Genomic DNA, 21,849 nt, shown 5'->3' with positions numbered 1-21,849 from the left:
TACAAGCTTGTCTGTGCCAAGCTATTACATTACTAAACCAACCTTATAGAACAAACAGCCCTTGATTTAAATAGCAAATATATATTGTCCTAGGTATACCAGAGTATTTTAGGTCATGATAACACATTCACACAATTTAGGCCTAATCATTATTGTAAACACTTAAGCTGTTACAAACTCCCACTTTCTTGGAGTATCAAAATACTCCTGGCCAAATCAATACTGATCAGATAATACACAGATTATAATGTACAGACAAAACAGGCACTGGCATAATTTGTTTATTGTACTGTGAGCATCAGTATATATTAAAGACAAAGAAAACATGACTTCCAGGACAAAGAAAAAAACCCTGGAGATTTAAAGTTTTGCTCAATATCAATCATGGAGAACCTATAAATTATCTGCTGGAATGCTTTTAGCTCAAAAGCTTGGCTTCTACAATTACAGAACACTGAAGAATACAAGATGTTCTGGATCTCAAAAGCCACCAATACCTAAGGTTAAATTGTAAAAGACCTGAAATTACGTTAGGTAAAATTTATAAACTTGCTTTCTTCTGAGATAGGTTGATTTTATCTCCAAGACTCAGGGCCATTCCCTGGAAGGAAAAGAAAAAAGACAATCATGACACAGATACTTCACTTCAAAATTACTATCTTATCTATATTAAAATGGAAGTTCCTATATAGAAACCTATGAAGTCAGGAGCATGGAAATTTCTAGCTGTTCCCTTATTTGTACACATTACAGTGCACATTTCTCTAACACTAGGTAAAGGCTAGATCTACACATATAGACGTAACAACAAAACCTAAATTAGCTGGCAAATGTTACATGTGTTATCAGTATGAAAAGCAGAAGAATAAAAAAAATCTAATCTTTTTGACCTCCCACCAGTTGAAAGTAGGTGCCAGGGGAGAAATTACGACTGACAGTCCAGCTACTGACATTCAGCTGTTGAAAGTCTCAGTGCTGATACTAGCACTCAATGCACCAAAGCTATGAAAAATAATTTTATCACAGAACCATATTAATATTGCATAGAAACTGAAGAAATGTCACAAGAAACTGCATGAATAAAGCCATATATTCCAAGCAGAATGATTTCAGATGAAGCTATACTGGTATATGCAATTGAATGCAGACTTATGTAAAAATGGCTCAGCAAACATACAAGAAATAGGAATTTAAATCAGTTCAAAATCTTTACAATGATATCACACAAACTACATGGTTTCTTTAAATGTGAAAACTCTCCAGTAGTCTTTTATTGTACCCTGTTTAAAATACTTCTATTTTACAGTGCTTTTTTTACTGTATTTATTCCAAATCCCATACTCTTTTTATAGTTGGGAGGCAGAAGTTCTAAAATCCAAAGAGACTCACAGATATGTCTACAGAAAATACTCCTACTAAAAGACTTTGGGTTTTGTTTTGCTGTTTTTTAAAAAAAACCCAACAGTTTCATGCATAAAATTGCCTTGCTGTGTGACACTAAAATGTGTAACATAAGAAAAAAGTCATGGAATCCTGGGGCATATTTGCTTTTTATTTGAAAGCAAATAAAATCTAACATCCTATTTGCAGTGCTCTAGATAAAATCAGTAAATCTTGGCCCTAAGGCCTATACTATGATAACACACTAGGAGAAAAGATCTAAAACATTTTTTTAGGGTACGATCACACCTAATTAGAGAGATTTTCTTTCCTCACAAAATCCGTAAAAGATGGTTTTAGAACTAAGGATAAAGTTCCTATATTCATCTTCACTAAAAAATTTCCCATTTACCTAGTACTAGAAACTAATGCACAATAATCTGCAGTTGTTTTAAAGTGCCTGGCACATTTTCACAAAAATGCCAAGAAGACATAAGCCCTGTTACCTGACTCTTGGCCCGGATTCGGATGTGACCAGTGACAGGTGCCTCTGGGCCAAGATGAATCGGCTTTTCAATGCTGACATTCGCCAGGGCATCTTCTCCAAAGATGGAACGAGCATAAAGATTGGCTGCCATAAAGCCACAATAACCAGAAAGTGCCTGTGGAAAGCACATTTGAACTCTTTAAAAAGATCAAAATCCTTTAAACACGTTTTAGTTTAACCTATATTAGCTAGGCAGTTATCAGTATATGAAGTTTAAACTTCTTTCTTCACGTGCAACATTTGCTAAAGCATGGGACTCATTCACTGGGAAACAGTGGTGGCCTTTTTCTAGAATTAATACTGGAAAACATGCAATCTATAGTATTCATCAAAACAAGGTAAGATGGCATTTTATGGTCGGACTTAACCACCAGCCAAATGGTAAAGAAATTAAAATAGAAACCATAGTTATTATACATATTATACCTTAGTAGCAAATACTGTATAGATTTATTTTGCTTCACAACAAAAAAGCTAAACTGGCAAAAGAAAGGTAAATTTTGGCTGAGAAGGAAGAAACTTGGGAATTACTGAAAAAACCCTTTATAAAAACAGATGGTCCCATCAAGTCTATATTACAGATTGGCTATCATGAATTAAAACGGACATTCTGACTTTCTAACTGGGGAAGCAATAGCTAAAGTGATTAAACAACATGGAATTTTGATAACATTAATTTGCTTTTACTCATTTCAGACCACTCATTTAAAAACTTAGAAGTGTATCACAGAATCACAAAATACGTTGAGTTGGAAGGGACCCACAAGGATCATCAAGTTCAACTCCTTGCCCTGCACAAGACCATCTGTAAGAGTTACATCATGTATCTGAGAGTATCATCCAAACGCATACTATTTCATATTGCAAGCAAGCATTTCTAATAATATTAGTAACAATGCTGAACAGACTAAAATGGTAAAGCACACAAACTAAAATGGGTGTCTAAAAGCCTCCAAGAAACAGCTCACCTTCTCTGGAGTCAGGCATTTCATATTGGTTGACTTCAGTATGTGCTGTAAGTATTCATTTAGATCAATGATATTTGTATTCACTGTTACCTTGAATAAGAAAAAAAAAGGCAATTACTTTAATTAGCACCTCAGGCATTTCTGAAATCATCTCTCCTTTGGAGCTCTATAAAGGAGATTACCACTGCATTTCTCCTTGAGGAACAGCACACTCAGTAAGCTGGGTGCACTCCCCATTATGTGGTGGCACCATAGGAAGTCTTCCTCTCCTGCCATCCACTGTTCAAAGACTGAGAACTTCATGCTATTACCATGGTTCCCAATATGAATTGAGTGAATATGATATTCTGCTGAACATGTAGACTCTCCAAAACAAATAGGGGACTTCTTGTCTGAATACAGTGTGCACATTGCCAGAACGAGAAAAAAGAGGTATCTAGTCCAAAGCTTGCTTTTAACTAACGATAAGAACTACTTTCATCTTTCCCGTCTAGCAAGAAAGCTGTCTGGGCTGCCCTGGCTTCCTCATAATGAGTATTAATAGTCCTGTTTAAACTGCTTTTTAACACATGTCTTCGCAGTAGTTTATAGATTTCTAAGGCTTCACATACTATGCCTTAAAACTTACTGTGTGCCAAGTTCCCTGAGACCTTTAAATCTAGTCTCAAGTAAACACATGTAAAAAACAAGTTTAGAACAGGTAAAATACTTCCCATTCTGTTTTAATCTTTCTACTCTATTCTTAAGTTATATTGCTCTGTTGTATGAGATTATCTTCTTTAACCACTTTTGAATGGGTCTGTAACTACCAGTTTGGGCACCTCCAGTTAATATAAAGTGTTCCCACAACCTTTTTGGTCTTATACAGCATCCATAGCTGTATGTTATAGCTCTACTGCAGAGTAACAGACAAAGAAAAATGTCCCTGTTCATGGACTAAATGACCTTTAAAAGGCACCCTGTGGCCCGAAACACAAAGCAGCTCAGAACTGGAGAGACTAAGCAGTGTGAGTAATTCTGGAGCCTCAGCATAAACTTATACTTGCTGCCATTTCACCTTTGAGCCAAAATACACAGCAATCACCAATCAGTTTGGACACCTTCCATACAGGAGGTAAAGCTCAACACATATACTGCTTTTGCAAGAAAAAGAAAACATAGTTATTGTGTTGCTAAGCTTGTGAAACTGATAAGATACCAGTAAGAGAAAGAGCTATTTGAGACAAATGTCCAGTGTGGATGTTGAATAAGGTTTATAAGACAACAGATAATGTTGATTTAATGAGTTGGTGTAGAACAAGAAACAGAATTATACCACATCAACAAACATACCCCAAATAACATACAAAAAATAAAACTAACTTTGTTTTCCCACTCAAACTCTGCCCACATCTGTCTGAACTCTGCATCCGTGCAAGAAGCAGGCTGGATGTAATCCATGATGTCAATGTGGATATCACTGAGAACCACACAGTTTCTGTCGCTGGCTGCTCCAGAGACATCATACACTGCAATATAAAACACAAACCACCTTAATGTTTAAAAAGTGAATTTGCACTAATAACGGTGCTGAGTTTTCATCTGCCAATTAACAACACCCAACCCTTGCTCGATCTCATGCCTGACCTCTGTCATCTTCAAGAACTTTACCCAGTTGCCACAGAACTTTGAGTTAAATGTGTTGGTCTTTCAGGCAAGGCTGCCCAGCTTATTTCAAACTCGGAGACTTGGGTTCAAGTACTGTGCTGACAATCATTCAAAAAGTAGCATGTTCTATGATTTTAAGGAAAAGCAATTTGCAATTTTTTAAATCCTCACAAAATATTTATACATTGTCGATCATCTAATTTCCTCCCCAAGTACATAAAGCTTTAATTATTTTTGAGCTCATTAAGCAGTTAAGAGATGCTTCATACTAATGTTAATTTTGCACACTGAATTGTTTACTTACCAACATTACCAAAAATTATTCCATTTTCTGTTGAAGCAACTTTGACATTAGCTTTAATGTTGGCAAAATCATGTGGAGCCAGTGTCAGAGGAGATGGTTTTTCCACAAGTTTCAAGTCACCTGAGTAACGAAATTGGGAGATGGGCATCAGGGAACATTAGCAGTACAAAACAAGCTTAGCTTTTGGAACAACCCTTTTTTATTTTCTTGTCATTCCATTTTTGTATCTAGAGAGCTGCATTAAATACCACTATAAAGATATTAATTGATCTGGAATTGGTGGGTTTTTTTTTACAGTTTACTAACTGCAAGACCAAGTAATTTACATTATATACAGAATTTTGGTTTAAGTATTGCTGTGTTCACCGAAATCCCATGAAAAACAAACACAAATACTGACTTAAATGGGCTTTGGATTGAGTCTATAATTAATTTTTTAACAAGGAAATGGTTAATTCTACCTTGTGTTTTAATCACTGACAACATCGTAAGACTTAACCCTACAGTCAAGTTCCTAAAGACCAAAGTTCAATGTCCTGTATTACATGCACTAAGCTATTTATGAACAGGTCAAAGTGTCACCTTGATTCTGAACATAAGTGCTGCAAGAAAACACTAAGGGTTGCATTTTTATTAATCCTTTAACAAACAATTGTAAAAGACTCCTTGGTTCTGTTAAACTGCAATTTGAGCACACAGCACGAGCAGCATGAGCTCTACACACAGGAGTGATTTCAGTTTTTGCAATACATCTGAAGACATCAAACAGGAAATACAGCATTCCTCTTTACTGAGCTGACAAATAGAAGAATGCAACCTATTAAGTAATATATTAATTTTATTAATTTCCATTGTTAGTCTGATTAAATTATTGAGAAAAGATTAGGAGAAAGGTTATGCCCCTCCACTCATATTTACAATAATTAAAAGTATGTAACGTGTTCTCCCAGTATGTTGACATATGCAGTATGTAAACATATTTCAACTCCTGACTGACAAAGCAGAGAAGAACTAATAAGAAACTCGTTACTGTTCTTGGATTAACTGCTCCAGTCGCTCCTCTAAAAGAAGATAATGAAGTCTCAGAACTGTTCAACCAAGACTCTGGGACAACTGCTGGTACAGGCAATGGTTTCAGCTGAGTAAATGCAGAATTTAAGTTCCTGAGGCTGAGTGTAAAAACCACATAGGGCAGATGGCTTCCTGTTGCCTGACATTTGCCCCATAGAAGTTGGGGTTTTGGCTTTTTTTGGAAGTTTATTTTTAATCTCTATAATAACAGCAAAATGGGAATAACTATATAAAAAAACTGGTCTGTATTTCAAGAAAAAAGGAGAAGGGAAAAAGGCAATGCTATTTCTTTAGTGAAAAAATCAAAAATCTGACTACAGTTTGTATCATCAGATAGTATTGGCAGTGCCAGTATGTACAAGTCTCCCATCAAATACATAAAAAAATGTATTTTAAAGGCATTGAAAAACATCCTCTAAAATGGAAACTAACTGGCACAAATTTGTAAGTATTTCAAAATGTCTCCGAAACTCCTAACAGCTGGATGCCAATGCTCAGAACCTCACACAGTTGCTTTGTTCCCACCAGTCCTCCTTACCCAGTGTGGCCAGTTCCAGTGTGCAGTTCTGCAGAGTGTCACTTGTCTGGTTGACCACAAGCACATCCAGCACAATGTCATACTGGTTGACATGGACATAGGCTTCTGCATACACGGGGTCTGAGAAACCTGTCAGCTGAGTAACCTGTGACAGAGGTTAAGGTATTTTTCTTCTCAGGAAACAGTTTTAAACACAGAATCACATCAAACAACTACAAAAAAATGAGAATGAAGTGAAATTAAATCCATTGTTCTTTAATATGAGTCTCCAAAAGAAGCAGGTGTGCAAAGAGCTTTTAATTTCACAAAATTTGCTTACTAGCAAGAAAAACAGAAAAGAAGAAAAAGCAAAATAGAAACAAACCCACCTCAAAACCCCACAAATTTTGTCTAGAAAATAGTATTTAAAGAAGCTGCAATGTTTAGAAAATTTAGAGTTCATGCATAAGTCTTCCAAAATAAACAATTGTCCCTATTATTCCTAGAAATTAATAATAACTGCATCCTTCGTTCAGATGTCCTTTCATGTATAGACTACTATTATAAAACCCTTCCAGATGAAATGTACTCTGAATTTCTAAGGTCATAAAATAGGAAGGGCAAGACCATTTATTAAGAAGATCAGCAGGACAAGGAAACTCTGATTTAAAATTAAAAGGTAGCTTTAAACAGCAAAACCAATTCAATCATTCTTTAAAAGTTTGGGCTTTTTAAGTCTAACTGATGAATGAATGAAAAGATTTCTTTTCTCCTTGAATCTTCTCTGTAGGTCCTAGTAATCAGCAGCAAAAAAAGGTATAAAGACAAGGATGAACTGCACTTGGCAATAGGATATAGCTGCCAAAGGAAGGGGTTCATAATCACTATTGACATCCTTACTCTTTTACCTGTGAACCTCACTGGGCTCTTCAAAATCAGCAAACAATTTCTTCTTCACATTCCACCAGCTCAGCACTGTTCAAGTCCCCTCCTTATTCTTCCCCCACCATGTGAAGAACGTAACCACTACAAGCACAAGGGCTTTACTCTGTGTTTTGATCCCAGCCAGGAACTACCTGGGTCTTTCCAGTCCACCAGCACAATCTGGTTCATCAGTTCAAGCCCGCGATTCCCAAAGTTGATCCTGTGCACATGCAGTGCAAAGCGTATATAATTAAAACACTAATGTCCCATTACCTTATTAAGTTTGGAAGCAAGAGGATCAGCAGCCTCTTTCCTCTGTGTGTTTCCCATTGCTGCAAGAAGGCTAAGCTGAAATTGGTCTTCTTTTGAGCTCATTTCATTTTTAGCAGTGAGCTGCATGAAGGAAATGGGATCATCTGGTTGAACTGTCACATTCCTCTTCTCCGACTCTTTCTGCAGGAAAAGAATAATTCAAGAATCCACAGTGAATTCCATTCCATAGCACAGAAACACAGTCAAATAACAGCTGACTTACACAGAGTCAAATGGTGACATTTCTGGGACCAGCTTGGAGGAGAACATCCCCAAAAAACTTCAAGTGTTTACGGTTACACACTTTTAATAGCTCACCTTCTGGGAAAGTTTTTCCTCTTCTAGCTTGGCTGACAGCATTTGAGAGAGGGACTGCCTGCATTCTTTGTTGAAAATATCATTCATGAGAGGAGAACATTCTGACAAAACTTTCAGACACAAGGAAATACGATCCACATCATCATCTGTAATTGGCTTCTTGGGAAGAGAAGATTTTCCCAAATGGAGAATAGTCGCCATCAGCAGCATAGCTTCAGCATTAAAGGACTGAGAAGGAGGGCAAAGGATAATGAATGGAAGAAGGTTATTGCATTTTCCATAGCTTTACAGAAATGTCTATTTCAGACTTATTAACAAAAAGGTGCACATAAATCAAATCATCAAAACTCTTAAAAAATTACTTATTTTTTCAGTACTTGTTACCTAGAAACCAAGCAGCATGATTTAGAGACTGACTAGATAGAGTGGCTGGAAAGCAGTATGTCCTATTTGTGACTGAAATTATCATTATTAACCACATCACATAACTGGCACTTGAGTTTGGACTTCATCCATTTTGCATCTATTTAAAAGAAAAGAGGCAACAACCAGCTCTTCTTTGCATGCACAGTGAAAACAGAAGACATTACTTACATTTTGTTTCTTCTTTTCCTGAACCAGTGACACATATCGTAAAGCAATCTTGGTTAAAGTTGTAGCGAGGGAAGCTGCAACAAAGAAATCACCATCGAGCAGGAATCCTCGTAATGGGGGCCTGCAAAGACAAATGATCATCAGAAAACTAGTTCTGGATGACACTCTTCAGCCTACTTCTCTTGATACCTTAACATTTACACTGTACAAGCAAAACAAGCTTGAAACATCTCAGAAGGTTGTTTTTTCCCTTTCAGAGTAATTTTCCACATATAGAGATATGCACAAGTCACACAGTCATTTCCACATGGACTAGGGAGTGAGAGGTGTAATATATAAAAATTTCATTGTAGCTCTGAGATGATAATGACTAGTCAAGATGAAGTAGCCCATCTGCAGTAACTAAGGAAATATAACAATTACACTATGTACCAACAAAATAAACTATAGTAAGTATTAAGTAGTGCAAGTTATCAAGGGAAGAAAAGATTTTAATCTAAAGGCGACATCTCTGTATCCAACTAAAATTGTGAGATTTTTACATATTAAAAAAATCAAACAGAATTTAAGATATCATAATGAAGACCTTTTTGATACAGTAAACTTTGATTACAAATCCTAAGCAAGCAGACAACAGATACCATCTACCTGGGATAATACCTTAAAATAAGAAATTCCCTCAACCACTGAATTCTGTATGAGAGAGAGAATACAGCTCAAACAGAGCAAAAAAACCCCACAAAAAAACAACCAGGTCACTCCTGGCATAGGATGAAATCTTAAATACCTGTCTTCTTCCTTTTTGGCAGGTCGGGAACTACTGAGAGCACTCTGTGTTGCATAAGTGCCCATCTCTGTCACCAGTTTTTGGGCTGGACCCACAGACACCTCTTCTTCAGGTTTTAGCTCACCAGCTTCTTTCTTAATTTCAGATTCTACTATCGGAATCTAGAAATGAGTAGGAAACAATTATTACTATTAGAATAAAAGATACATTTTTGCTCTGCAGAAAGTTTTAATTAAAATGACCTGCATTATTGAAGTTTTTATGAGCAAAAGTGTCAGCTACAGTGCAACAGTTTTGGAGAATTTGAGGAGATAAGCAGATATGAAATACATACAGAAGCTTCCTAGCCATGCAATAAAGCTCCCATTGCACAGACTGCCTTAGATCCCTCCCTGAAAAACACAGACTTTCTCTCCTAGTGAATATAATTAAATTACACCTTAAAGCTTTCATAATTTTCTGAGAGGAATTTCAAATCTCCCCTCTTAAAAGATATCACTTATTCTCAGCTCAAGTATGATACTTGGAAAAAAATTGATAATAAATACTAAACTCTAATTTCTTTCTACTTAAGATTTCCTGTGCAAAGCCATTAACACATCACAACCCCTCAAAATACTGTTGCATCTTACTTGACTTTTAAAAAAAATATCTTTTTTCTTAGAAAACCCACTGCATAACAAGAAGTAAAACCACAAAGAGCTAGTAAACACAAGAGATCAAAGCACACACACCTCTCCGAGGGATCTGCGAACTTCTGTCATTACACTTTGTATGTCTTCCTTTGTGCTGCAATATTCTCCAAGGATCCATAATGCACCTCGATAAATCCTAAGACAAGAACAGTGACTTAAATAATGATCTCATGACATACTCAAATTAGCATCAAGAGAAGTGATTTGTGGGCAGGTGGCAAAGGCCAGTCTCGACATATTCAAAAGGACACAATGATAAAATGTAGGTTTGATCAAAGAAAATTATCCCTTCAGCCTTAGTAAACTCATCAACATGTACATCAAATTAGATATATTCTCTGATACAGATTTATTTCCATCTGTGTAAATCTCAACATAGACAAAATTAGATTTTACTGTGATCATAATGAAATAGCTCTACTGTGTATCAGCTGTAAATTGTCCATTTAACTGAGAGAAACTAATTTTGCCATTTTACAGGAGAAAACAAAAAACACGAACATGAGTGACGATTAGGAAAAGAATAGCAAAGCCTTTTTTTCCCCACTTAATGAATGAGGAGGGGATAGGATTCAGAGTTCTCTGTGTATTACAAGAATGACAGAGTGCTAATACAGAGAAGTTCTCATATGACTTCAGTCATATGAGGTCCATCAGAAAACAGTTTTTAGAGCCCTGAAAGGTGCTAAATAAGCTTTGTAGATCGCAAAGTCTGGTCTATGTTAGACTGGGTTTTCTAATAAATGTACCATAAGTATTTCCAGTTGCCTACAAGTGCAAATCCCTTAGTAACTCTGTTTGAACAAATAAATCACTTCATAGTTGGCCTTCATCAACAACACTATCTCCCAGCAAGTGGAAATACAATTACCAATTGTGCCTAGAAATTAAATTTATTTTCTTCATTCAATACAAAAAGCAGTTAATTTCTTTTGTACAAGTAGGTTGTACCTAGAAACCACCTAGTCCCAAAATATTTCAGCTTCAGTTATTCTTTGTGTGTGGTTTGCAAGATTTAGGTATATATTTAAGGACAATATACATTCAATGCAAATAAACCACAAGGTGCTCCAGTGTCTGTTTGATACTATATTTTTGACTCACTTGACAGATTTAATAGAGTGAAAGACTTCAAGCATCTTCTCAACAATAAGAGGTCTGAGGTTATCAAATCGCTGTATCGCTTCCCGCACAAACTCCAAGACATCAGCGGCTGCTGCTTCGTTATTATCACTAAGGAACTCCATCAGCTATCCCAGAAGAGTGAACATGTGCACAAACAGCAGCACAGGTAAGTTTGTACAATAATATTTTCCTTCTACATTCAGAAAAATGAAACTGCATATGTCTTTCATTAAACAAAACTGAAGTAAAACACCCTTAAATACGTTCTAAACAACTACCAATTACCATCATCCCAAAGTGGTTTTCTAATGATACAAATGATTGTATTTTAAGTGAAAGTCCTCTTCAGTTCATTTTCTTCAAAAACATTTAAAAATAAAGTCTCTGAAGACAAAATAATCACAGCATCAAAAGCACTGTATTTCTTTTGTGACTAAAAATAGTACTGCTTCCTGTGAGGCCACTATTAGGAACATCTCAATTTCAGCTATTCTCCAGGTTTTGGGTACAGCTAGAATATTTAATGACAATATAATTAAACATTTCCATACCACTGGGATAACATTTGCAGCCATGTCTGGAAACCGAACACTACAAGAATGCAGTGTACGAACAAGCAGCTGTCTATACTTGTCTGTATCTTCATGCTCTGTCACGTTATTAGTTTTAATCACTTCCTTCTTCAAAACAATCACAAGCTGCAGAAAAGATCAAATAAAATTGAAAAAAGGGACATATTTTGCCAAAGAAAAAAATAGTGTAATGAACCAAAAGTACATATTTTTACCTCCTCCACATTTCTTGAGGACACAAGATCCAGAGCCAGTTGGAGGGTTTTTTTGCGTACTTCTAGATCTGGGGTACTCAGCACTCTGAGGATATCCATAACTAGATCCTAAAACAAAATTGTATGTATTTTGCTGTTTTAAATTACTCCCTTTTCATACAGTTCTTATTTTCACTCCTCAATGACTTTCAAAGCCTTTCTGGATACATAATATATAATCTGCTGACAAGCAAGCAACGTATCTCAGGCATTAGTAACTTCACACTGCTCAAATAATACATTCTACATTTTCATAGAACTCTACCATGCAAGGTGCATCAGCCCAGCATTTGCTATTGATAATTCTTATGGAGACAATAAAAGCAAAAACTCAAACACAGAGGTCCATCCAATATGTTTTATAACAAAAACATGTCAAAAGACAATGTAAACAAGAAAACTTTGTTACTGAAGGCTTTTCTTTCCTAAAGCTTGCAGGAAAAGAGACAGCTCATATACCTGTAATACTCGTTCATGGGAGGGATGCTCCTTTAATTCAATCAACCGATCCAAGACAATCAGTTTCACATTATTATCACTTTCTTTAATAATCAAATCTATGTAGCACTGGGCAGCTGCCTGAAATTAAAAGGAGCAAAATAACGAAGAGGAGAAACTGGCAAATTTCTGAGAAAAATTCAGGAAAGATTGCTGTGTTACTATTAAAGCAGCTACTCTGAGTTGGCAGAGAAATTAATCTGAAAACAGACTTTGAAATTTCCTGGTCCATTATAGATCAATTCCATCCCATTACAAAAATCACACTGGAAAGCTCACAACTGTATCAGCTTACAATACACAGAATTGATCTAAAATTCCAAGAAAGACAAGACAGATTACCTGACATACTGTGGGTCAGCTGTGAAGTACACAACAGGGTATGAAAAATAACTTAAAACAGTTGGCCGTGTCAGTCTACCTAGGTATGGTTTAATGACAGTTTCGATATACAATATGCCTACTCAACAACAATGAGTAAGCCAAAGCAAGAATGTTGGAAATCATACTCCCTTCGACCTTTAGAAACTACTATTTACAATGCTTTTATTCTAAATCTAGACTTCCATGTTCTATTTTTAAAATTCCATGCAAGTTCAAAATTTCTGAGGGTTCTTAAATAATCAGCCAAAAAAATATGAATCTGGGAACCCCAGGTGAATCAGAAGTCAACATAAATCTTCACTGCTTTACACTTCCGCCCTGGTCTGAAAAGAGAAATATTCATGAAGAAAGAAAGTAATTCAACCTCTGAAAAATCTTCAGCTTTACTCTGCTTTGCTAACTATGCCAAGAGGGCTGCAGGTTGGTACCAACCACTGTACAACAGTCTGCACAGTATCCACGCTTGTCCCCTACATGCATCTCCCTAGCTTCAGGTTTGCAAAGCAGTCCGTCTTTTTCTGTGACCGATTTTAAGAGATATTTTATGAGAGAGTTTCACATGTGAAGTGTTGAATGCCCCATATTACTAAAGCCTTTGCTCTGTCAAGGTATCCACATGCGGCACACAGTATTTGTTTCAGAGCAATAAAAGCTAGTGAACATCTGAAAATGCCACTTCTATACCTTGATTGCTGTTGGTGCACTGGAGAGTGTAACCAGAGTACCTGCAGCTTCATACTTCACTGCAGGACTTGATGACTGCAGTAAGTTGTAGATGCAGCGAATAAACCGAGCTCTCTCTGATGGATTTGCATGACAGACCTCAACAAGAAGAACAATGCATAGTTGGCATGTAAAGAAAAAAGAAAAGCGCAATCCTACAGCTGACCTGCTCCATTATATTACAACAAGCTGAAAATTGAACAAAACGTGACAGACTTTTCTGGGGATAGGAAGTGTCATTCACAGCTGTAAAAGTCTAATTACAAAAGCTATTCACAAACTGTTATTGAGAACTCAGTACAATGCTACCAGGTCTTAAAATCTCAGATAAAATGGAAGGGCATAGCCTCTACCAGTTTCTGTAAGAGATGGCCCTGCTCGTGCTCATGAAACCAGTCTGATAATACACTGTCCCCATCACAGCAAATCAGGTGAGACATACTGCTCTATACTGTACACACACAAGCTCTTTATCATTTCAAGGGACAAATCTGATTCAGCTGTATTAAAAAATTACACATTTCTGACATGGACTAGAAGCTAACAATAATGCCTTTTCCAGCGATGTTCTATCCCTTTTAAAAGCAGTCTAATATAATCTAACATGTGCATTTGTTTAAATGTGCCACAACATTTCCATTTTACCTTGTAAATTAGTTCCACAATAACCAACTGCAGTATGTCACCAAATGTCTGGACTTGGTCTATACAGGTACTCAAATAATCCAAAGCTCGATCCTACACAAATAAAAGATAAATTATTCTCAATTAGTCTGAATTTGCTCAGTCAGTTGAATTTTAAACCAAAACACATTCTAAAAATCAAAATAGAAAACGGCATTTATGCAACCCTTCAACTTGAAATTTAAACAATTTAGCAAAACACTGTAAACTCGAAGAGCAAATTAATGTGTTCTGCCTGTAGATTGCAAAAGAGAGACAAAACTAATGGTAATCAGGCACAAGAGGCAATTGCCTGTAGAGCAAATAATCCAAAACACTAAACAGAAACTGCCATTTCCTTCTCATGCGACTACAAGAGCTATAAAACAGTAGATAATAGAGCACTTCTCAGTCTGGTTATGCTCCCCTGCCAAAACTAATTACAATTTCAGCACTAGCATATGCCTTCACCAAATACAGTAATTCTCCTTTAAAATGAAGACAGTACTGAAGATCTACTTTAACTTTTTCATTACCAAATATCCCACAAAAGCATTAACACAATAATACATGGGATTTTTTATGAATACAAACAGTTTATACTATCAACAAACTCCTAGCTAGCTACCCAGCACATTTTCAAGTTATTAAACCAAATGAGTTTGGGGGCAAGTATCCTTACCTGATCTGCATGAATTAGCATCATAAATGCATTTCTTTTGCAGCTTGCATCTTTCTCGTTCACCAAGAAATCATGGATCAATTCTGGAGCATCAGGTATAAGATGTTCAAAGTTTCTTAAAAAAAATATATATCCTAATTAAAAAAGCTACTGGTAAGGAGTAGAACCCAGGGCTTAAGTGCAAATACTGAAGTCAAACATTAAAAAAACTCAAGAGTAAAATGGTGATACACAGCTTTTGTGCAGCTGTTTGAAACAGCAATTAGACTCAAGGAAGTTTAAAAGATTGTTTGTTATCATGACAGCCAAGACATTACCTCACCAGTGATTTCAGTTAGACAGCAACATTCAGCCACACCATCCAGGTAACAACTGCAATCTTATTTACTATGGACCTGCAGCACATCAAGAATGTCCTGCTTGAAATAAATTTATATATGCATATTCCTGCCAGGATTCTGCCATATTCATGGTTGTGGACATTTCTCACAAATAATAATGTCTAGATCATTAAGAAAGGCAAATTAACCTGCAATATAAGGACCTCAGTTGCACTTGAGAAAGAAGCAGCAGTACCTTTCGTTTTTCCAATGTCCATTAGATAGAAGAGAAAAAGCAAACAAAAAAAATAAAGCCTAAACATCACAGTAGTGATTAATAAATGTTTGAGATCTCAAAAACTATGCAGATTGTGACCTTCTGCATCCACACCCTTCAGTTGTTTCTGGCCTTTACCTGTAGATAGTGTAAATGGCCAGGACTGCGTTTCTGCGCACGTAGCTGTGCCGATGCTCCAGGCACGCGCGAATGGCCGGCATCAGAGGCTCCAGCAGCTCTGCCTCCTTCAGCTTGCAAAGAAAACGCAGAGTAGAGCCTCGGATAAATTCATTCGGGTGCTGAAGATCCTAAAACCAACAGGAAACATATTTGAAATGCCAGACTCTCCAGAGGAATACACTTGCTAGCCTTCTGCCACACTCAGCTTTCCCAAGGTACAAGTTCCCAACATCAACAGTGTCACTTCAGTCTTCTTGTGAATTGCCTTCTTAAAACACTGCTGCCCCAAAGTATTTAACAACATGTATTTCTGTGCAGTAAAGCTTACAAACCCTGCACTATGTTTTTCTGCATTGTATGTGTTTTCCCCAACTACCATGGGTGTGAAAGATCAGCCTGTGAGCATTCCCACATACTGGATACCAGACTTCAGTGTATATTAGCTCATCTGCTTCCAACCCATTCCCAAAGTTGAAGGTCCTTACTACCTTCATGAAGGAGTGTCCCAAGTGTACAATAATGTAGTTATTCAAAAAACAATGTCCTTTTATGCATCATGGCTTGTCCCAAGACACCATGAAGACAGTAACCATGTTACCCCTCACCTCTGATGCTCACTGACATGAAAACTACATTTTTGTTAAGTTATAATAGTAAAAGAACACAAAATTTCCTTGGTAGTAGATGTGCTGCTTATCTGTGGTTATCCAGCCCTGAATTACAGAGAAATAACTGCTAGGAAGGAAATGCTGAGCATAAACCACTTTCACATTTATTAAATAAGACGAAGTGATACACTTTCTGTAAAGATCCAGACAAGCAATGAAGTAAACAATGGGCTACCTTTCTGTATGCATCACACACGAGGATCATTTCCTGCAAGAGCCTGCCATCAGGAGTGGTTTTAGGCACGATCTCCCAAAAGACCAGCAGCAGTTTTTTGATGGTATGATCTTGGAGAGGCAGTACAAAGCGTATGATGGTCATCAGAAGCCCAGGCAGTTTTTCACCATTCAGAATCATAATGATTACTTTCTTCAAGGCCTCTGTCTTCAACTTGACATCTCCTTTTTCTAGAGGAGGAGGAAATGAAGTCAGGAAGGCTGACACGTCACAGTTAGTTTAACAGGAGTACCAACCTTCAGTGTCAGAAGACACAAACCTCTCTGAAGCAGTGCAACAGAGCACACAAATAAAATTCATGCCCTGAGCAGGAGATATTTAAAAACAAGCACGGAGTTCAGACTTAATTCTAGGATCAATATATTGGAATTGAAAGCATTCAAAATCCAAGATTGTTGTAATACTTAAACAGCTTTTAACACCAGGATACTACAACATGCTCTGATGTCACCCGTATACTACACACCAACACTGCTGTTCCTGCCAGCACATTCTGCAGTGCATTGAACAAGTGACAACCCAACTTGCTGCTAATTACAGTGCTTAAATCTGCTTTAGCTCAAACTGGTATTACTTAAAACTTTCAAACAAAATGATTTCAAATTTTGTACAGACTGGGGGAAACACACACACAACAAAACCAAGCCACTTAAGATAATACCATGAAGTTTCTCAAAACACAGCAGAGAAACGTGTACCTCTCAAACAGCAACCGAAAATAAGCATCAAATTGTCTTGCTTGAGTTTATAAAATGTCAACAATATTCTAGGAAAGGCACAATAAGAGAATAATTCAGGTAAGATGGAGTATCCTTCAGTCATTGTCTATACTTGCCTAGGTCATTTTTTAAGCTGATTTCAGAAGGTGGTTCTGAATCCATGGGAACATTAATTAACGTGTAACACACGTTCTCTGCAGCAGTCATGGTTCTTGGTTACAGAAGTTTTCTCAAGGGAAGAATTATTTTGACACAAGTATCAGACAACCTAAGGAACAAGCAAACAAAGCCATACCAAAGTTAACATATTTTATTAATGAACACTAAAACATTACTGCAACAGACTTCATGGTTCAAAGGGATTTGCTGTGTTTCTTGAGAAGCCAATTCAAAAGCCCTCACACTTTTCTGTTACACTAAAATATTCCTGTTAGCACCACAAAGATGAAGCATGAAATTTTCCAGAGACAATAAAAAAGGTAAAAGAAAGAAATCTTCCCAACACTTTGAGCACAGTCAGGGATAAAAGAAGTGTACGGGGCCCTGACTTGTAGCTGAACAGATGCAGCAGCTTCTCCCTGATCCTGGCTATATATTCCCACTACCTTCACTGTAGTCCTGTGCCCCTCCAGAGGAACTGACCCAAGCTAAAAATGTCAGCTGAAAAATAAAAAAACCCAAACCCCAAAATTAAAAAAACAAGATCCAGTTTTACAGTTCTCTTGACATGATAAACAAGCTGAATCAGCCTATGGAGGAAGCTTTAAAGATGAGTACAAGATCCAACGAAGCAGAAACCTGGGACGGGTAAAAAGAAAGCACAGTGAGAGGGAATCATGTTTGCTTTTGCCTTATGTAATAGATACCTGGGATCAAATCAACCTTTTTCTTCTACCAATCCTCATTCTCATGTTTGTTTATGTTTTATATGATAGACATCTAGGATCAAATCAACCTTATTTTTCAAGTAATGAAAAATTCTCAAGTTTGAGCTGGCTTGGTGAATGCTACGATAGGCAGAGCAAACAGGGGTTTTTTATTAGATAAGCAATTTTTTTCCTTTCTACAGAAATTGTGTCTAAAATAAATTAGCTTTTATTAATTTTCTGGATGTCATTGACTGAGTTTAACAAATGATTAAAATAAGGAAGATGCCTTTTTACTTTAGGTTATGATACCAAACATCAGTCAAATAATGTGCAAAGGCATTTTTTTTAAACAATTGTCATTACTAATAACAGGCCCAACAGAACTGAGGTTTACATAAAGATGGAACACCCAACTCTCCAACTCAAGGCTGTACTTTAGGGCCCTGCAGGTCACTTTTCCTCAAAGTTCCATGATGGCAGGGCCAAACCTCCATGATCTAAAGCTTTCAGTAACAGGTCGGTTTAAGAAGCTGTTGTTCTGGGACATGAGCTCCTACCCCACATCACCTCTTTTATCTGTGCAGACAAATTTTGAGGTGCAAACCCTATAAACTCTCCACTCCTACCTTATTATTGAAGGAGGAGCAAACAAAACCCAGCAGACCAACAAACACATGTTCCCAGTCTGGCTAAAACCACCTCCCCACAAACAGCTCTGAGGAGAGAAGGAAGGTGGGACATATTGCTCTGGCATTTGAATGAGCACTTGAGGCACTATACAATCTGGTGCTGGGTCCAAAGTCCCTTTTCTCATCAAATGCAAACCTAGAGAACCTTACACTGAACAATGAGCAGGGAAATTGTGCTAACTTGGGCTACTGTTTCTTCCTACACAAGAGAACAACAAACTAAAACAGTATCACAAGTACTCCTGAAAACAATCACAATACAAATTTTGAAAAGAAACTTGCCTCTTTCTGTTATAAATTCCTTATTTCAAGGATTAGATCCTTCAAGATTGCTGTTTAAAAATATCTACATAAACAACTCATTCAAGAGATTACTGGACATGGCATTTAATGCACCTGAAATCAGTTTGATCTTAGAGAGAGGCTCCACGGACACAGACAAGGGTGCTGCTCTACTTCTCCAGCAATAGCATTTCTGACCGCCTGTCTTGAGCCACAGACTTGTTTGGGCTGGAGACCGGAAAGATCACCTCGTTCCAACTCCCCTGCCACGGGCAGGAACACCTTCCACTAGAGCAGTTTGCTCAGAGCCATATCCAACCTGGCCTTGAACACTTCCAGGGATGGGGCACCCAGAACTTCTTCGAGCAAGAAGAAATCAAAGTTTACAGAGGAAATACAAAGTTGCAGTTTACCGAGGGCAGAAAAGAGCCACGACTGCTCGCCACCTCTAACTCCGGGGAGCCTTGGGAACGGGGGCACCTTACGAACCAAACCCCCGAGAACACATCATTTTACTGATGCACATCCGCAATTTACAGCGCAAATACGTTTACTAAAAAATCCCGACACATTCGGAGCTCGCTTAGGAACATTTCTCCCTTACTGTACCAGGTGCCCACTTCCAGCTCAAACCCGAAGGCTTTTAGCTACGAGGAAAAACTTACTTCGATGCCACCGCCCGCCCCCCACTCCCCTGAGCAAACCCCGAGTCCCGCGCCCTTTCCGGGCCACAGACCCCCCCTCACCGCCGCCCCGGGCCCAGCCGGGCCACCGGCAAGATGCCGGCGGGGCCCTGAGGCCTCCGGCGGCCTGGTCCCAAAGCAGCCGCGGCGCCCGCTGCTTGCCGCGGCCCCGCGAAGCCTTTGGTGCCGGGCCGTGCGGGTCCGTACCAGACGGACGGGCCGGGCCGCTCCCGGAGCGCAGCTGAGACCGCGGCGCGGCCGCTCCGGCGATGGCTGACGTGGAGCCACGCCCGCCCCGCCACATCGAGCCTACGGCGGCCGCGCCGGGACACGCCCCGCGCACGCGCGACTGCGAGGAGGGGGCGGCACCGCCCCGCGCGCCGAGAGACTGCGCGAGGAAGGGCTTCCCCCGTGACGTCACGGCACCGGGATTTTCCCGAGCCAGGTCAGGGACCCTCGGGACACCGGGAAACACAAATAGCAGCCGAAAGTAAGACTAAACCCCCCCCCGATAAACAAATAAGGGGGAAATAATTGCATGATTAAGGGGAAAATAATTAATTAAGGGAAAAAAGGGGAGGGTGTGAAATAGTAAGGGGAAAAATAAATAATGTGGAAAATAAGTAAATAATCAAGAAAATAAACAATCGGGAGAACACATAATTGAGGAAAATAAATAATTGGAAAAAATAAGTGAGTAACTGGAAAAGTAAATAGGGGAAATATATAAATAAGAGGGGAAATAAATAAGGGGAAAAAACACAGGGAAAAAACCCAAGGAGGGGGGAACCAATGGAGGAAAAAATATTAAGGGTGAAAATAAATAGCGGGGGGAAAATGAGTAAGGGAGGAAAAAATGAGTAAAAGGGGAATAAATAAATAAAGGGAAAGTAAATAGAAAAGTAACAGGTGTAAAATGGAAGAATAATAGGGAAAAACTAAAATTCATTCAGAAAAAATAAAAACAGCTTTGTCTAGTACTTAAAAGCTATATACACAGCTCTGATATTATTATTTTGCTATTTTCATGACTATTTACAGATTCAAGACACTATTTAAAGCCTGTTCAAAACAGCATCATGCTTTATTAATGAAAGTTTATTAATTTATTAGTATTTATTAATTAAAGATTCCATTTTTTGTTTAAGTACAATGAGCAGGCTATCAAGTCCCTGCGTGGGTCCACCCCAAAAATTGTTTCTTATAATTTTCAATGCAGTCATTAGCAAGAACAGTTCTATTTCCAACATGGAAAATGAAAAAAATAACACTGAACTAATTTTGTTTAAAATATGGTGGCATTGCACCTGTTTTGTATCTAGGAAGCACCAACTCACTGGGATTCCCTGCCACACAATCCTGAGGAAGCCACTGTTCATCCCAAATTTTGTGGAACTCGGCTTAAATTGAAACGGCACCAGGTGCAGGACAAGGTGAAGGGACAAACCCCAGGCGAACCTGTTTGTTCAGCAGCAATGCAGGGACTCTACAGCTCAGGGGTCTTGTAATGGGAATTTCAAGTACGTGTTACTTCAGTTTCAGCCGTTAGTGAGCTAAAAGCCCTTTGTTAATTTTGGCTGGCTAATGGCTCTGAAGAAACAGTGATACAGTTCAGTTCCAAACGAGTGGGAGTTTATTGAGTGAACCCCCTTAAAATCAAACACAAGCTGGTTGGCAGCTTCTCACTTCTTCAGCCTGCAACGTTCCTGGTAAACACTCATGATCACAAATGTCTTTTCAGATTCAGTTTAAGACAAGCTGGCACAGGGAAACAGGCTGTATCATGTTTATTCCACAACTATTTTACAGTTTCGTAGGCATTATAAGCCCCTCTCAGTTCAACAGTTTCCAAGAGCACCGTATGTCTATACTGTAAGTAAACGCTCAGTCTGACCAATGCCGAGACACATGATGGCACCTTGATATGACACAAGTATTTGAACACCTGTTTGTTGAGATTAA

The 21,849-nt window shown here is 38.1% G+C and overlaps 1 protein-coding gene across 2 annotated transcripts; it reads right to left on the bottom strand.

Moving 5' to 3' along the window:
• Positions 1 to 265: 265 nt before the first annotated feature.
• Positions 266 to 20,200, bottom strand: COPB1 (COPI coat complex subunit beta 1). 2 transcript variants are annotated; one of them, XM_071558904.1, is made up of 22 exons: positions 20,095 to 20,200; positions 17,481 to 17,632; positions 16,586 to 16,815; positions 15,701 to 15,870; positions 14,966 to 15,080; positions 14,266 to 14,358; positions 13,582 to 13,719; positions 12,475 to 12,594; positions 11,977 to 12,084; positions 11,741 to 11,887; positions 11,169 to 11,314; positions 10,104 to 10,200; positions 9,370 to 9,530; positions 8,583 to 8,703; positions 7,989 to 8,216; positions 7,632 to 7,811; positions 6,456 to 6,600; positions 4,847 to 4,966; positions 4,258 to 4,403; positions 2,896 to 2,985; positions 1,887 to 2,042; positions 266 to 601 (listed from the first exon to the last, which is right to left on the bottom strand). In XM_071558904.1, exons 2-22 carry the CDS (start codon positions 17,569 to 17,571, stop codon positions 542 to 544), a joined length of 2,862 nt encoding a protein of 953 aa, XP_071415005.1. In that variant the 5' UTR covers positions 17,572 to 17,632; positions 20,095 to 20,200; the 3' UTR covers positions 266 to 541. The 2 variants fall into 2 exon arrangements, with proteins under 2 accessions (XP_071415005.1, XP_071415006.1); XM_071558905.1 differs by lacking the exon at positions 20,095 to 20,200 and adding an exon at positions 19,951 to 20,020.
• Positions 20,201 to 21,849: the final 1,649 nt, after the last annotated feature.

Source organism: Pithys albifrons, chromosome 6 (genome assembly GCF_047495875.1).
Source record: "Pithys albifrons albifrons isolate INPA30051 chromosome 6, PitAlb_v1, whole genome shotgun sequence".
Classification (NCBI taxonomy): Eukaryota; Metazoa; Chordata; class Aves; order Passeriformes; family Thamnophilidae; genus Pithys; species Pithys albifrons.
The sequence above is the reverse complement of the archived record's forward strand: the minus strand, read 5'-3'. Positions and strand labels throughout refer to the sequence as shown.